Raw genomic sequence first — 18,551 nt, forward strand, 5'->3', positions numbered from 1 at the left:
TCTATTTTTAGGGATAAATACTAACAATTTAATAATATAATAATTTTAATAAATATCAAAACTTCATGTTGCAGGTTGGTAGTAAAATAATGAATTCTCATATATCTATTTTTAGGGATAAATACTAACAATTTAATAATATAATAATTTTAAAGTTATAGCTTAGTCATGAGATTTTTTTATGGTAAATATTAACCATTTAATAATAATATAATTTTAAAGTTATACCCTACCCTAGCCATGTATGAGATTTTCTTATTTGGACCCTCTCTACAGAGTGATTTGATTACTTAGTATACAATACCTTACCAAGATTTCCAAATTGGAACCTGTAATCTCCCGGACGTTTTTAACTGTGAAAAACAAAATACAAATATATTCTAGATCAGCTGAATTTAGTGCACTGAATACACCAAAAAGTAACCACCTGGAAATCCCTGAAATTACATACTGGACTTTGAACAATATTGTGTATCTCAACTGAAATATGTTATCAACAATTTCATATTCATGCGCACCGCCAACCGAAAACTGATCCAGCGTTCACTACGGCAGAAAATTATTATACTCTCTCACAACTTATAATGTAAAAGATATCCGACGCTAATTTTATCTCTGTGATCGGTACAAGTTATATTACTTCGATCAGAATATCCAGTTTTAAAATTGGTGGAAATTTAATGATAACCAGGCAAGGAACTTTCAACTGAAGGATGTTATACAAAGTGGACAAGTGCAAGGAAATTCTATGCAAAGTGAGCTGATTCCATTAGAGCACATACGGATGTAAAATTTAACCATTGCTGCCTCCCATTGCTGCCTCTCTCTCTCGCTGCTCATTGAAGTTGGGAAGCATTAACAAGAGCATATCTGTACAGAAGTACATGAATCATGCTTCACTGATGCCACTTCCATGCATACTTCTTGACATTTCTTTAGGTGAAGCTCTTGAACGTCACATAACACAAAAACATTCTCAATTGTGAGGCTCACAACATGCACTTTGAATCCAATGAGGCCTAAGCAAGATATGCTTTCCATCCTCCTGTTTCTAGCTTCTCTGCCTTCTTCAATACTGTTTCTTTCATGTCAACTTGGTATTGGCATACTCTGAAAATGCAAACACACATCAGATTGCTTAGTATGGTCCCTGGAAATTCAATCTTTAATGCACTAAACAAATCATATTAGAAAACCTACCTTTCTCGTATATTGGAATCTGTGGATCCCAATATCCGGATTGCCAACAGCCCAGCATTTGTCGCATTTTGAATTGCAACAGTAGCCACAGGTACTCCTCTAGGCATCTGCAAGAATGGATCACTGGTTAGAACAGTGCCTCACTTAGCCGCTCCAAAAACAATTTCTGTACGCTAGTTTGCACTAACTTTATTGAAGCTGAACGATGAATTACTTTTCAGTCTCAGCGAAGGAAATATAATAGATCAAAGCTAGTACCTACTCTAGAAACCAAAAAGCATAATGTCATACTCCATATGCTGAATATACAGAAAACTTGATCATTCAAATTATTAGTATACCATGTGTGCATGCCTTTTAGCTCAAACGCCAAACACCAAAGTCACTAAAATTTTTGTTAGTATGTGTTAACTTTTATGGCTAGATTGTTTTATGTTGTATATAATTGCAATTTTAGACTTTTTCAACATTTTCACATTTTATTCACCCCATAATATTATATCATCATTAACAACTATGTAGAGAGAACAATAACATCAATAATGCAGCGGAACAGTAAAGAATAGTAGAAGAAAACATGCACAATAGAGACATCAAGATTTTGGTTGGAGACCAAAGCAAAACCCCACAAGGGTGAAAACCCATAATCAAATATTCTTCTATTAGATATTCATCAAATGTTCAGCGGAGATACAAAGTACAAATATCATGAGACATAAGTCTCCCATCATCAATCACATTAGGCCGCCTAGGGCCAATCCCAAATTATGAGATGGCAGCGGACAAATCTGTCAAGGAGCTGCCTACATATCCTGAAACAAGTAGCATCTGTGTTTTGTCAAGAGTATCTGTCATCATGGACACTACATACATAGGAGCACAAGTGTATTAATGTCATGAAGATACTGCCATTCATTACCATACAAAGCATTGAAAGTCATTCATCATGGTCACATTGTCATAGAGAAACTGTTGTCATAAGGATACTGCCATTGCTGTCATAAGAATACTGGACATGGTCGTGCATTACCCATCATAGGAGTTGTTGCACACATTTTGTCATAGTTCCAAGAAAGTAGTTGTGCTAAATTTTTGGAAAGATCAGAATCATCAACCAACGACTCATTATGTCATTGTAAACCCATTATGCAAATTTGTAAGTAAATGATGCTAGTACGACCGTATAATTATGTAACAACCTAGGTAAGCTTATGACTTTGGCAACGAATTTCATCTTAAGAGGTTTTTTAACCACACCGATTACCTATGTTTCTAAACACGGCTATTCGGAAGAGTTTTTCCTCTCCAGTGTAAACCCCAAAGCTAGGGTGAAATTTATTGTCGAAGTCTTAAGTGAATCATAGTGTTATTAGTCAAGTCCTTGCAAAAGTGGTTTGAGAATAATTTAAGCTATTTGGATAAATTATTTTATTACAAATCACTTGGTTTACTAGATCATATTGTATTGCAGAATTGATAAATTATTTGAGGGTCTATAACAAAAGGGTATTCCTCCTTTGGGGGTTGAAAATGTAAAAATCTTATGTAAAAAATCTTTTAATACATGGTCGTTCATACTTAGACACCATGGTTAAAATATTTGAAGGTGGAAAAATAATTAATCCTCTCATGACTCAATTAATTAATTTTTTCTGGTAAAAATAAAGTTAAATCATAACTCAGAAAATTAATTAATTTAGAGTCAAAATTAAAATGTTAGAGAAATTAATTTCTCCAAGTGGAAAAATTCGTGGGTCTAAAAATAGTAAAATTTTGGAGGCCCCCACCAAAGGTATATTGAAAATCTCAAGAAAATTTGGATCCTTGGACCTTGGTGGTTAAGTTAAAGTCAAATTTTTGAGAGAATTAATTCAAAATAATTATTTTTGAACTAATAAAAAATGGTTTTAATGAGAAATTCGAAAATTCCTCAAAAATAAATATTTTCAACGGCAAAGATTAAAAGTTAATCAAACATTTATCGACGGTCCAAATTATTTTGACGGGGATCAAGCCAACTAGCCGTTATTTTCCATTTGGAGGGATTTCTCTATAAATAGAAGGCATTTTGCTTCTATTGTTATCTGCATCTTTGGTCGGATGTAATTTTGTAAATGTTGGTGTGAAGCCACTGTTTTACTGGGAACTTTTGATTTTCATAATAAAAGGGTTTGGGGTATAGTTCATGGCGTCTTTGTCTCATTGATTTGTGGTTTGTGTTGGATATGTACTTTTAAATATTGTACTTCAATATCATATGAGTTGTTATTTCATTTGTAGATGATAGGGACATTCTATTGATAAGTTTTGGGTTTATCTTAAGTGATCTGATTCATTGGATGATCTAACGATTTTTCTTAAGAAATAAATATAGATTTTGTAGGTTCCCCAATCCTTGGGCTCCAAGTTCACAGATAGTGGCCACAGACTGACTTTGTTTGGACTTCAGATATTTTATGTGATTTTCTTACTTTGCTAAGACTGTTGTTAACATCTATTTTTTTGAAATACATCTAGCCATTGTCAAAATTTACAAAAAATTATTCCTCAAAAATCTTTCAAGCATTGTATATTTTGTAAATTAAATTTTTTGTATATAAATGTTTCTAATCTTTGTTTTGCAGCTGGGGTTTTAATTTTTTGTATATATTGAGATTTTGGGCACTCGTAAATTTATTTTTGTAGGTGAGATTCAAGAAGAATCGTTGGAATAGCGCTAGATCTAGGCCCTTGAGGGTAAGATCTAGCCTCTAGAATTTTTTGTAGGGTTAGTATCAAGGAATTTTGCAGTGAAACTGAAGATCTAAAGCAAATTCAAATTCTGGGCAAGGGTTTCAAATTTTTTTAGGGCCTCTAGGCCCAACGTCGTCCTTTACCCTAGCCATCTAGCCCTCCTAGCCTAGCCGCTGGCCAAATTTGGCCCCCTCTTCCTTATTGTGAGCCCTTGAAGCCCCAGCGTCAACCTTTCCAGGCCATTGGGCCTTAACGGCATGCCTCTAGGGCCTCGGCTTTGCCATGAGGCCTAAAGCCCTCGTCCCTCCTTCTTTCCCTCCGTCCTCCTCGGCCTATCCTTGTAGTCAATCTATCTGCAAGCCTTTTAAGGCCTCGACCTGCCCTTGTGATCCGTGTTGAGGCCATAGCCAAGCCTTTGGCCCTTTTCCGTAGTCCCAAAGGGACTCTCACTTAGGCCGCAGCCTTTTAGGGCTTGTGGCAGGCCTTTAAGGCCTCCCTTCCTTGAGTCACGGGCCTAATAGGCCTATTAGCCCTTCCCTTAGGCCTTCCTCCTTGCCTCATCCACCCTCATTTCATCTTTGTGGTTAGCATTTGATTTCTATATTGAATATTTGTGTGTTTTGTAGAGGCATTAAGCCAAGTTTTGGTATTTGCAGGTGTTCCAGTCATTGGAAAATTTTGGGCAAGTTCGGCAAATGAACTTTAAGGTCTGAGGCCTAAGGGTTTGATCTCCTAACCTTGTTTCCTCACTGTTTTGCTTCAGCAAGTAAACTAATTCATGACAATGGTAAAAAAACACCTTAAATTGGCCTAAATCAATTCATAAATTGCTTGGCACATTAAGGACTTCATTGCGCAAATTGGGCATATTTGTTTCGAGTTAAATTGTATGATCTTGGTACCTGCCATCTCTGTCATTGCTGCATACTAAGGTCTAATATAACAGCGATAATTACATCATAAGAGGGCTAAAGTATTTAAGATTTCATGTTGGCAAGCTTGGTTTGGCATTTGGGAATTGTTTGACACATTTTGCCACAAGTTAGCACATTGGTAGCACACTGCTCTCATATTGCTTGTTGAATATCATAAGGACATATATGACTTAAGTTCTTTCACTTGCTCATGCTCTATTGCTCATAATTAAAGGCATTGCTTCCAATTTAGTGGCTAAATGATTTGACAATCATTGCTAAATAGAGGACTAACACTTGTGGTTCATTGTGAGTTTCAAAAGCTTTTATAAACTCACTCTCTAAAAGCACTTTAAATTTCAAGTGGTATCTTGTTGAATGGTCTAAATTACATCAATTGTCCTTCTAAAGTTAAATTGCCTCTAATCTAATTGGTATTAAAGTGACTTGTTCTAATTATGCATTATTGATCTTGAGCATTTGAGAACCTAATTGGGTGTGATCTAATTGCAATATTTTGGCATCTAAATGTTATTAATCTAATCAAGCATCTCGAGGATAATTGGTTGGAAGATTTCTAGTTGTCTCAAGTAATTGTCATTGGCATCTCATATTGAATTATTGACTAATTGTTACGAGTTGATTTAGTGCTCTAATTGTCATTTATAGTTCATATTGCAAGTGGTTATTTTGAATTTTTGGCATATTGGCAATCGTCCTTTTAGAGCACACATATTGTGATTATTGAATATTTATATCGTGGGCATTTGTTATCTCTTGTTGGCATTGTTAAACTTAACACTTGTCTTGTGGTTGAGATTACCTTTTCTAAGCATTCTTAAAGTACTTAATATCTTAACTCGAAGTAAATCATAACTAAGTACTTAAGGGAACATTCAAGTAATATCACATCAAGATCACTCATAATGTTGCATATCATTATAAGCTAGTCTTGCATCTAATAATTTACCTCCAAGCATAAGCTTGGTTGATAAACATTTAGGGCCACCCTTTCTCATCTAGCTTGAGGAGCCTAGCATTTCTTTAGTGGTTAACATGGTGACCTTGTAGTCGTCAGAGCCAGTCTCTGCAGTGTCGAAGGCATCGAGTAGTTAGAACACAGGGGGAGGTATCGTTAATCAAGCCTTTGCTTGCTTCCCGTTGGCTTCTATCCTACAACCTACTCTAGAGACTAGTTCCAAAACAGTTAAGGGGAGGGTTACATCTAGAATAGGCATATAACTAAAAATAACCAAGATTCTTGCATTTCACCTAAGTCTTAAGATTTCAATAGCATATGGAATAGTGAAGAATTCAAGCGACAATTGTTCATCGGGTTACTTGGTCTTTAGTTGATCTAAAAGGAAGTAGGTTGACTCCATAAGGCACTGGTCTCATTGATAATTAAATCTAATCCTTTGAACTTGCTAAAGTCTATCAAGTGGCTAGGCCATTCAACTGTGTCTCCCAGACTTGTTGGTTACCACAAAGTCTTGCAATTTTTATCTTACATAGGGACTACCCCCCATAGCTTATTGTTGGGAGACAGCTAGAACGGAATGGGCGAGGATCAAAGTGACAGCCCTTGTCCCGAGTCGTTGTCGCATCATGCGTGTACAATCTAAGCGACAACATCTTTTGGTGCATGTTGATCACTAGAGTGGCACTTGATGATTATATGAAGACTCCATGCCCAAGGGTGTACCAAAGGACACTTGTACCATCATATCACCAAAGTTTTTAAACTCTACTCCTACTTCTCATCATTTTCTTTTGTACCCAGATTCCACGCCCTATGGGAAATTGTAATAAGTGATGCTAGTAATGATGAGTTTTGAGTCTATAACAAGCCTAGGTAGCCTGGGACCTTGCCAACAAGTGAGTATTACTCTGGGAGGTTTTATTCACTTGGTTAATTATCATCTCCCAACCAAGAGTTAGTAATTAATTGCATTTTTTCCTCCAAATTTACCCCAAAGCCAGAGTATGGCTTGATGGTGAGGCCTTGGGTGAGTCATAGTATCTAAAGTCGATGTATATTACCATACTAGATCACACAAAAAATTTTGTGGAATTTGGTTAGGTCTAGGTAGTCATTTTTAATTTTTTAGATTTCTCGTAGGTCAAACATCGCAATAAAAATTGTATCTATAATGTAATAAGTGTTGTCTAGAGAAGTGTATGGAGTACGAATAATAAAAATTACACCCCTCACCCTCAACTTTCTACTATGACACACTTTGAAAGGTTAATAATGTGTTCTAGACCCTCGAAACCCACATTTCCTAAGTTTAGTGGAAATTGTGGCATTTTATTAGGCTAGAATTAAATAAAATAGAGAGAAATAAATTATTCCATGTGACAGAATGATGTGGAAATGACTTGGAAATTATCCCAAGTCAAAGAGTTGAGTCGATGGACATCCGGAGGGTGACTGAGCACACTGCATCATAAATACACCATTATTTCATAAAATCGAATTTCTCAGAGATAATGCAACAGTTGCACATATGGAAAATCAAATTAATTAAAGGAGCTCATGCACTGAATGAATATTCTATGGAATATTTGGACTGAAGATTATGTGGGGCCTTCCCTCACAGTTATCTCGAGTGCTTCTACCTTAGCACTCCACTCTTGAGGATTACGAGTTTCACTTGGCCAGACTACGAGTTTCACATGGAGGAATCACGTAGTTCCTGGGGACCTACGTAGACCTACCTTGGGATCATCTACAGATGTGGCATCACTTAGTTCAAGTTTGCATTGGTTGATTGGAGTTATCACAGTACTTGGTGTTAATTTCTGGTAGCATCGGATGTGCTCTAAGTCTCAAAATTTGCAAGGAAACTTAGACACATGCATTCTCCAATACCTAGAAATCGTTTTGGAAAATTCCACCAGGAGATAGTTTTATTAAAGTAATTAATTATTTTTAATGGGACCCTAAGTCTAAACTTAGGAAATTAAAATAATTAAAGGGTATTAATCTAACTGTGGGTGAAACTTCTAGAAGAAGACGAGGATCAAGCCAAAATGATCTAAGCCATTGATTAGAAGTTAATCTGCATCGTTAGTTGTCCAACAGAAAGATATAAGAAGAGGCTTGAGGTGCATTTGGAAAACATATCGAATAGAGTTCAGAAAATTGAATTTCTGAAGTAGAGCAGCGGTGGGTGAGAAATTCGAAGTGAGCTTTTGTAGTGAGGGGTAGAGATAGTTCTGGTTGGAAATTTCTCCTGATCCGGGAATACTCAACAGAGGAGGCAGAGAGAGATCTGCGAGAGGCAGTGTAGAGCCAGAAGAGGCTGACGCAGGGCAACGCAGAGGCAACGTAGGTTGACGCAGAGCCTTGAGGAGGTCCGAAAATTTGCTAACGGAATCAATTTTAGAGGCCAAAAGCCGAGGTGTGAGACCGGGAGGTGAAAATCAAAGTTCCTGGACAGCAAATCGATCAGCAGAAGGGGTGACGCAGTCCCTAGAGGTTGTGGCGCTGGGCTGACGCAATCAGTGCCCAGAGGCAACCAAGGGTTGTTCATTCAGTGGTTGCATCAATCATATCTCCAATGATAGTGTGAGGTAATCTTACTTATCTCTTTGTCAGTTATATTTTCTGTACTGGAGAGCTAGGAAGGCATCCAGAGATTGTATTTAGAAATTACTACTGCATAATAATAAAACCTTCAAAGTTGTTGTACCAGTTTTCCCACATCGGGTTTTTCCAGGGACATTTGTCCAAAAATCACTATGTAGATGTGTTGTATTTCTTTCTTGTTTAGTTTCTTGTTTCCGCATTTTATTTAAATAGTGAAGGTTGCAGTGTATTAGTTTCGGTGTTTACTGTAGGAAACAGTGAATAATTTTATTCAATAATTAACAAATAGAAGAAACATGATCAGTGGTTGTAGTAGAAATTTGGACATCCAAATTTCACATGATATCAGAGCTGCAGGTGAAACAAGAGAACAGTGTCGGAAGAGCCCAATGCTAAAGGAGGAAGGGAGTTTGAAATTTTTGCAGAGGCAGCAATTCGAATCCCCAGAGGCTTTGTGCAGTTCAAGCTAGGGGGGCTAGATTTTCATGGTAAATCTCTTTTTGAGTCGACAGAGAGGTAGGATTTCCATATTGAAATTTGTCAACGATAGAGGGAGTAGCGCAACAATAGCTTCAGCAAAGAGGGGTTCCTAGTGTGACGTAGTTTTCTGCAGGCAGTTGCTGGACAAAACGACGTCAGAAGAAAGAAGAGACACTTGAGGGAATTTCTTCCTCAGAGAACTCTTAGCCAGGGAGTTCAAATTCTCATTTGTTGAGCAGCAGCATGAGAGAGGAGGTCATTCGACTTTTTTTTTTTAGTGGCAGAGATGGCAACCAGTGGATTGAGAGATCAGGATTGGTTGGATGGTTCATCCAACTATGTGATATGAAAGGCAAGGATGTCATGCCTTCTGGATGAGAATTTTCTCAAGATCTATGTCAACAGCATTGTAGTTGAGCCCGTGGATCCAGATTGGCTCAAGAAGTACAAGGAAGAAATGGCGAAGACCAAGAGAATGATCCTCGACGGAGTGAAGGATCATATATTCTGTCACATCCCGGGCAGAGACACTGCCAAGGCAATGTTGGATGCTTTGTTGACGCTATATTAGGGATCTTCCGAGCAGCAGAAGATGTGCTTGGAGCAGAAGATGAGATCTATGCAGACGCAGAAGGGGGAACGCATTGATCTGTTCCTTACTAAGCTTCAAGATACCCGAGATGAGCTGGCAGTTGTGGGGTCAACACCTCAAGGTTCCGAGATGGTAAGACTGGTCCTAAATTCAATATCTAAGGAGTGGCAAGTTTTTGTCCAGAGCATCCTGGGCAAGGCGACTTTGCTAGACTGGGATGGAATGTGGGCAGCTCTTAAGCAAGATGAGCTGAGGAGAGACTTGATCAAGTGTAAACTTGACAGAAGCAATAACAGTGGGTAGAAGCCCAAGGAGGAGGAAGAGAATGCAGCCCTCGCATCCAAGGGGTAGCAGGAACAAGGGAAGAAGAAGAAAGATGTTTCGAAGATCAAATGCTTTAGGTGTGGTGAATTCAGTCACTATGCAATGCAATGTCCTCTCTAGAAGAAGGACAAAGATGAGAAGCATTATCCGAAGGTTGCAGCCACGAAGATCGAGGAGGAGTTCGCCATGACAACCTAGGCATCTCTAGGAGGGAGGTGGGGAGATTTAGAGTTGTAGTTTGAAAGGACTGCAGTTGGGCAGGATCCTTGAGGAGTCCACCTCTCGGATCAATTCCTTGCTACGAGAGCCCAGATTAGAAGTAGCGGGATGGACGAACATCAGTTGGTGCAGAGGAGTGCCGGAGTGACAGTTGCAGTAGCTAGGAGCACCAGAGACTGAGCAACACAGAGCTAGAGTTGACAGCAGTGCAGTTGGCACAGAGCAGAGTCAACAACAACACAGAGGCTTTAGAGGGTTAGTGTAGAGACTAGCAACAGTTAGACTCCAGCAATGAGATGCATCATACTGAACACTTATTTAGTAATTTGGGATGCTTTTCCATTGTTGATACAGCAGCAGTAACAATTGGAGAAAATTGCAGTGCAGATGCAATATTGGTAGTCGCAGTGCCAGCAGCGGCACGCATGCAGAATTGAGAGGGAGTTGCAATACAGATGCAATGTTGACAGTGGCAGGGTCAGCAACAGTACAGATGTAGCATTTCCACAGTAGTTGGTGGACAAGATGTCAGACATCAGCAGCGCAGAAGGAGATGTTACAGAACAGAGTGATGCTTTAGCAGGGTGCATTGTTAGAGCACATTCCTCGCTAACAGGGAGTGTTGATTTTTGGTAGCATCGGATGTGCTCTAAGTCTCAAAATTTTTAGGGAGGCTTAGACACATGCATTCTCCAATACCCAGAAATCGTTTTGGTAAATTCCACCTGAAGACAGTTTTATTAAAATAATTAATTATTTTTAATGAGACCCTAAGTCTAAACTTGGGAAATTAAAATAATTAAAGGGTATTAATCTAATTATGGGTGAAACTTCTATAAAAAGACGAGGATCAAGCCAAAATGGTCTAAGCCATTGATTAGAAGTTAATTTGGGTTGTCAGTTGTCCAACAGAAAGATATAAGAAGAGGCTTGAGAAGAACTTGGAGAACATATCGAGTAGAGTTTAGAAGATCGAATTTCTGAAGCAGAGTAGCTGCCGGTGAGAAATTCGAAGTGAGCTTTTGTAGTGAGGGGCAGGGATAGTTCTAGTTGGAGATTTCTCCTGATCCAGGAATACTCAGCAGAGGAGGCAAAGAGAGATCCGGGAGAGGCAGCGCAGAGCCAAAAGAGGCTGACACAAGGCCAAGTAGAGGCAGTGTAGAGCCTTGAGGAGGTCCAAAAATTCGCTGAAGGAAACAATTTTAGAGGCCAGAAGCCGGAGTGTGAGACCGGGAAGTGAAAATCGAAGTTCTTGGGCAGCAAATCGATCAGTAGAAGTGGTGACGTAGTCCCTAGAGGCTGTGACGCTTGGCTGACGAAGTGAGTGCGCAAAGGCATCCAGGGGTTGTTCATTCAATGGCTGGATCAATCAAATCTCCAATGATAGTGTGAGGTAATCTCGGTTATCTCTCTGTCAGTGATATTTTTTGTATTGAATAGCTAGGAAGGCATACAGAGATTGTATTTAGAAATTACTACTGCATAATAATAAAACCCTCAGAGCTGTTGTATTGGTTTTCCCACTGGGTTTTTCCAATGACATTTGTCCAAAAGTAACTGTGTAGATGTGTTGTATTTCTTTCTTGTTCAGTTTCTTGTTTCCGTATTTTATTTAAATGGTGAAGGTTGCAATGTATTAGTTTTGGTGTTTACTATCAGAAACAGTGAATAATTTGTTCAGTAATTAACAAATACAAGAAACATAATCAGTTGTTGGAGTAGAAATTTGGGCATCCAAATTTTCACACTTGGATTCACTCATGGATGAGTTTACTATGCCATGTGTGGAATTTGATTTCCCTTGAGATGCACATATGGAATTCGATTTTTCTGCGGTGTCTATATCTTCTTCACATCGAACTTAACTTATCTTTCCTTGGGATTTGCTACAAGTTCAGTTCTCACATGCATTCTTCCTTGGGATTTGCTCCCAACTCTTTATATAATAGAGTCATGGGCTCTCATATTGTAACATGTTATGAGTTATTGGGCTTAAGGAAACTCTGCCATTTTGTACTTGCACACTTTTCTTAATATAATCAAGACTTTGGAGGCTATTTGGATGGTGTTCTTTTGGCTTCTTTTGGCGTTATGAGGTGATGTCCTTTCATGTTATTACTATTGTGTTTAATTTCTTTTGCATATTGAATTGATATTAGTTTATAATTGTCATCCTACTTGGATTGATGTGTGCAAGTTATCTTGCACATATCATTGATTTAGAATACTATTCTAGGAATAAACTTGCCAATTCATTTTAGGAGGAATGTTTGGTTTATATTATTCGTTATATTGTTATAATCTTTTTGCAAACTAATACTTGTTCAAGTGTGTAGGAAAAATATTTTGTACTGTGCAGAAATCCATCTGGAAGTGGGAAAAATCTCAATTAGATCAACTCACTCCTAGAGTCAAAGCGATCCAAGACTCAACTATTTTTTCACTCCAGGTCTTCCATCCAACGAAGAGCAAGAGGGAGTTTTTTGACTCTAACTACTTGATCATCCATTTAAATTTAAAATACTTCTTTAATTCTAGCTCTTTCAAAGTTATATCTACTATTCAAGAGTCATTTCCAAAGCTAGGCAAGTATGGGGGTTCACTCCCATTACTTGAGCTAGTATTTTGTATATTAAATTGTAGTTTAGTTTTGGTTTTTTTTTCCTAGTTTCACATTGACAATTGGTTTTGTTTTGCAACCCATAGGCTTGAGCATTGGACAACAAGGAGCTTGAGAAGAAACATTGGGGAACTACTCACTCGTGTGTATGTAGGACCCCCTCACATTATTCAATGATTGATTTCTAGGGAGGTAAATATTTGAGGGAGAGCTGTAAACTCATCTAGGTCGTGGGCCTTTTGAGCCTTGTAAATCTATTTTGGAGAGGTTTTTTTTTTTTTGTAAGCTACGGTGTTACCATTTCTATTATATACATCGAAAATAGAGTATACATGCCAAGGCGACCTCAACCTGCCCCGAAGGGAAACCAGGTCTGTTGGTCCCTCAAAAATATTATCTAATTCGGCTTACTTATCTATCATCAAAACTTACATCTTAGCATGAGTCTTACAGTCTTTTATCTGCTATATATTCCTTACTGTCTATAATCAGAAACTTAAACCAGCTATCTTAGACAAAAGAACACTGCAGTATATAACAGCATGCAAAAACAAAAAGAATAACTGAGCATACTCTTCAGTTTGCCTTGGTCTCTTGCTTGGGCTCCTCCTCTCGCTTCGCCTTTATCAGGTCCTTCAGCATACCTCTGATTTCTTCTAATTTGATGTCTTGGTTCCGGGTCATAAACTGCAGTCTGTTCATCTCTTTCTTCATGTCCGGCATCCCTTGGGCAATCTCTGTCATCTCAACAGCAACTTGCTCCATAGCCTTGGCAAGCAGGTGCTTCATTACCCAGTACATATGAAGTGCTTGCTTGTACAGCGTAAGTCTCCCTCGCGTGTTCCCAGGGTCTGGTAGCAGGGTGTCCCATTCTTCCATTTCGGGGTCCGAGGGTTCTTCCAGCACTCCTTTCTCCAGCGCATCGATGATTCTCCTAACGTCTGCGTTGGTTTCCTTACTATAGGCTGCCTCCGCTTCCTGAGATGCCTGCCCAATTGAGCGTCGTCCCCTCCTCTGTTGTTCATAACCTGGAGTCTCCTTTCCAACACAATTCTCCTGCCTCGTTCTCCTTCGCCCTCTGCGTCTTCCTCTTTTGCTCGGCCTTCCCCTGCTGCTATTTCTACTGCTCTGCCCGACTTCAAAGGTTACTCTCACCCCGCCATCCGCCTTTCCTATCTCCATATCTTTATCTTCGGAGCTATCGGTCGCCACCTTCAGCTGTTCCTGCTCTCTCCCAGGATTCTTCCCTGCACCCTCCACCTCCTGCTTTACCCTTCTTCCTCCCTCCATCCTAATACTTATGCTGCGCCTGAGTCTTTGGTTTACGTCTCTCTGCCAGACCGATTCTTCCCTCCCTTCCTTCTTTGCCTTGCGTTTGTTTGTCATTCCGCCTGCGTTACTCCTTAAATGAATTTCGCCACCTAGCATCTGAGGCTGCAGATGATCGCCGCCGGGTCTTATTCCTGTTCTTTCCATAATTTGTTTCGCTTCATTCCTTGGTATGCGCACTGCTCCACCGCCCTTCACCTCAGCTTGCTTAATTACTGCCGTTCTGATTGATGTTTGCCAACCACCTTCCCATCCCATCATTGCCCTGCACTGTCCGTAGTTCGCCACCCCGATCGGGGCATGACTGTTATCATACTCATAGTTGTGTTGCTGCATTATAGTCTTGTTCTATGATTCGATCTAAGTCCACCCATCTTGTCGCGGCCGGCTGGTCTGTCCATCTGCTATCCACTTTTCCCCCTGTTTCATTACATCCCCAATTTTCCAAATAGTCTGCTGGTCTGTTACCTTCTTTTGGAGAGGTTTTTCATCTTCAAGCTTGTTGTTACATTTTCTGGGAGAGAATCTAGCTTTGTTAAATTTCTATCTTTGTAAGGATCTCTCTCATATAGTGGGCAACCCTCTTAGAGACATTTTTACCCATTTCAAGCGTTAATAAAAGATAAAAATTTTGTATGAGGGAGCTTGGGATTTTTCCCATGGCATCCCCCTTCTTCACTTAGAGGAGGGATTCTTGCGGGTGCACTAATTTTGCTTCTGGTTTTTTTTAGTTTTCTAGCACTTAATTTCATTTTGTGCATGCTTAAAATTAACGCATTTCACTCCACATGCAATTTTTCCTAATATTGTATTTAAATTCTCACATGCATAAGCTTCAAACTTGTAAACTTGAACAAATCTTATCTCATGTGTAAACACTTCATACTTTGGAAAGTTTTAATTGTCTCATAATTTCTTTAAATACATGCTTCACTTCTTGGTCAAATTATGCTATATGTCATGGAAACTATTGGAACATTATCATTTATTTGAAGCAATTGTAGCTTAAATCAATCTATTCCATTTTACTTGCTTATTTTCCATTTAATGATGCAAAGACATATGAGCTCACTCACATTCTATTCTCTCAAGTTTTGCAACTATCTTATTTCTCTTTGAACCATTTGCATTTGCATTATTTTACTTGGCGAATTAACACAATTTGCACTTCATCTAGGCATTTTAGTATAGGAAGGCCTCAAGCCTCACTAAAATTTTACCTCCAACATAAGTTGATTGAAATAGACATCTTAGGGACCCTCTACTCCTGTATGGAATCCTCACTGTGAGACCCAAATCTTTGGGCAAGGGTGAAGTCTGAGGATTGAAGAGTTCAATTGCAATCTTATTGTAGAGGTAGTTAATGAAATTAACCAAGAGCACTCTTCATTACATTTACTTTACTTGTCTCTTGATGTTTTTGAGTTGTTATATTGCAAAGTTTATTTTCATAAAACATTTCAAAGCAAGTATTGTGATTTTTCAAAATTGGTAATAAGTGCTTTTATTTCATGCTCAATTCTAATTCCATATTGACATCTTGATTTAGCTTTCAACATCTCCTATTTTACATTTTTTAAAGTAAATTTTCTAATTGTTGAGTTTTGGCAAGATATGTTTTGATTCATGGATTGATTTTATATCTTACAAATATCTTGTGCTAACGTCATTTGTTTGCATTTTAGAGTTACTTTGCTTTCATTATTGGAAGCATTCCATCTTTACTTTGAGCAAATGAATCTTTTATTTTGTTGAGCAAATTCTTTATAAGGCACTGGTTTTATGGTTTCCTCGTGCTAATGATTTTCATTGCTATTGCTCATATCATATTTTGCTGATATATCATTTAAAGTAATCCATTTTCATTATAACACTCTCTTAGAACCTTAGTTCACTTTTAACTTAACTTTTCATTACGGGCCACCCCCTTTGGCTAACCTAGGAATAGCTTAGATGGCGAGAGTCGGGAACAGTGTGACAGCCCCTTCTCTGAGTTCCCTGCCACCAACCACACCTTGTGGGGTTGAAAGCTTTTCTCACCAACCTTTAGGTAGGTGTAGGCGGCAGGAGTAAAAACGCCATTGTCGGGGACCACCTTGTTCTCGACACTTCAACGACAATTTCTAAATATTTTCATCTTTCATCGTTCTCCATCTTTTCATCACCTTATCCTTTGTCCTTTTACTAATCTATCCATCTTTTCTATCTCCACCTTTAACAACTGGAAATTTCGGTTGGTTCCCTATTTGGATGGCAACTACACTTGTTCATCCATTTACAAGAGCTTACTCTAGAAGAAATCCTAGTAGCTTGGTTAACCCTTCTCCTGATCTTGAAAGGCTCTAAGAGCTCGATTAAACAAATTACATTCTAGAAAGCATTTAATCTTTCTCGGACAGGAAGCCCTCCTTGATATCCATTTGCTCTTTCCCGATCCTTTAAATGAAGAATTCATGGATTATTACAGGCCTTGCAGCTTTGCCAACATTCAAGGGTATCCTCATGATCTCCCAGATGACTCCACTATGAACAAGCTTCCAACTTTCCAAGGGAATAATGCAGTCAATGTCGATGCTCATATAAAGAAGTTCAACACTTTTATATAGAGATATGCTCATGCCACTACATACAATCATGAAGATGTCAGAATGAAGTTATTTGTCCTCTCATTAGAAGATGATGCATTAGACTGGTTTCATGACAAAGAAGATAATACTTTTGACTCTTTGTGAGCCTTCACTGATGCATTCAAAGATAAATTTGGGGATAAAAGAGAAGGAAAATACTTGGTCAAAGAGCTTAATACTATTAAGAAAAGGGAAAATGAAGCAGTTGAAGAATTCAATCAAAATTTAATGGTCTCCTAAAGAATATGACTCAAGATTACAAGCCTCCCGATAAGACAGTATTAGAGCAATATCATGAAGCCTTTGGTGTTGACACTTAATATGAGATTAGATGTACCAAGCCTGTCAATTTAGTTGTTGCTCAAAATACAACTTAGTTAGAAAAGGATAAGAAAGCGTGAGGTAAATCAGAAATCCCTGATTTTGAAAGAGGTCCGGTCAAGTCTAAAGGAAAAGAAATTAAGGAAGAAGAGTGTGACTCAGTTAAAGAATTAACTCAAATAATTAAGGAAATGAGAATTGAACATGCTAGAACGATAAGTGATATGTAGTCTAGGCTAATTCAGATGGAAAGAAATCAAGTGCAGAACATGCAACCTAGAAATAACAATAATAACAGAGGAAACAATAATCCATGGCCAAGAAGGAATCCTCCAAATGATCAGAGACCAACTCCTATTGAATCTTCCAATGTTTTTGATCAACCTATCCTGTTTTGCAGACCTTGTAAGAGCATCTATGAAGAAAGTGCATTTGTTATTGTTAGAAAAATTTTGGTGAAACAACAAATGAACAAATAAATAATGTAAGTCGGAATTCTTCCAAGGAAAAACGTTGCACAGATATGATTTCCTCCTCCTCCACAATCAATAACATCAGTGATGAAAAGGACCCTATCACACAAATGTATGGTGAGAAACCATCTCAGGAACAAATTTTGGAAATAGCTACAAGTAAAGGTTATACTTATCAAAGGAAAGGTAAAGAGAAAAGTCAAAATAAACAGGTTGCATCTGAAAAGTATAAATCAGGATTAGAGATTGACTGGGCTGCATGGATAAATAATATTAAAATGTTTGTCCCTATGCTTGAACTCTTAAATCTTCCTTCTCAAAGGGCATCATTCTTCAAGGCTTTAAGCATAGCTCAACAAGATAAAGTTGATTCACACCCCAAAGATGAAGAAATTAAGTTAAAGGATTTGAACTGCTACATGACTAATGAAGATCATCAACCTTTCTTTCTCACCTTGGATATTAATGACCGCTTACTTCATAATTGCATGCTGGATTCCGGTGCTTCAACAAATGTTATGACTAAGAAGGTTATGGATCAATTAAATTTAAGAATTTCTAGACCTTATCATAACATTTTCTCTATGGATTCAAAGAGAATTGAAGTCCTTGGCGTAGTTAAATATTTACAGGTTTCCTTGGCAAACTACCCATATAATATTATCACCATGGACATAGTAGTTATTGATGTTCTAGATGTGTGGGGAATGCTTCTCTCAAGGAAGTTTGTCGCTGATTTAGGAGATGTATTCAGATGGATCTTTCTTATGCTACTATTCCTGCAGCAACAAGTGGTATGGTCAGATTATATAGAGAAGTGGAGAGAAAGTACCATGTTGAAGTTCCAAAGAAGTTGGAAAATGGCAAACAAATTGAACCACAGGGTCATTCACTGCAGTATGAGACTGAGTTCATTCAATCACTTTATCACTTTTCTCATTTTCCATCATATTTTCCAAGCAGAAAAAGAAACAGGCTTCAGTTTGATAGAGATATGCATCACATTGATGAACATCTACACTGACCAAAAAGGATAAAATTTCAGTAAGGGACATCTGATAAACAACCTATTGATTTCCTTGTTAGTGAGCAGATGCTCCAGATTGTGCCACACAAATGGCATC

At 38.2% G+C, this 18,551-nt stretch overlaps 1 protein-coding gene across 1 annotated transcript in view; it reads right to left on the reverse strand.

Moving 5' to 3' along the window:
• Positions 1–420: 420 nt before the first annotated feature.
• The window catches only part of LOC149202175 (phosphoribosylaminoimidazole carboxylase, chloroplastic-like), a 253,651-nt gene continuing 235,520 nt past the window's right edge, over positions 421–18,551 (reverse strand). The window contains exons 15-16 of the mRNA XM_089403118.1: positions 1,201–1,307; positions 421–1,110 (exon numbers count right to left, since the gene is read on the reverse strand). Of these exons, the coding sequence (XP_089259244.1) occupies positions 1,020–1,110; positions 1,201–1,307 (198 nt within the window). The 3' untranslated portion in view covers positions 421–1,019. The remainder of the gene's footprint in view (positions 1,111–1,200; positions 1,308–18,551) is intronic.

The sequence above is a fragment of the Pinus tabuliformis genome, chromosome 2_1 (genome assembly GCF_031772625.1).
Source record: "Pinus tabuliformis cultivar Carrire ecotype Pingquan chromosome 2_1, CPIR1, whole genome shotgun sequence".
Lineage (NCBI taxonomy): Eukaryota > Viridiplantae > Streptophyta > Pinopsida > Pinales > Pinaceae > Pinus > Pinus tabuliformis.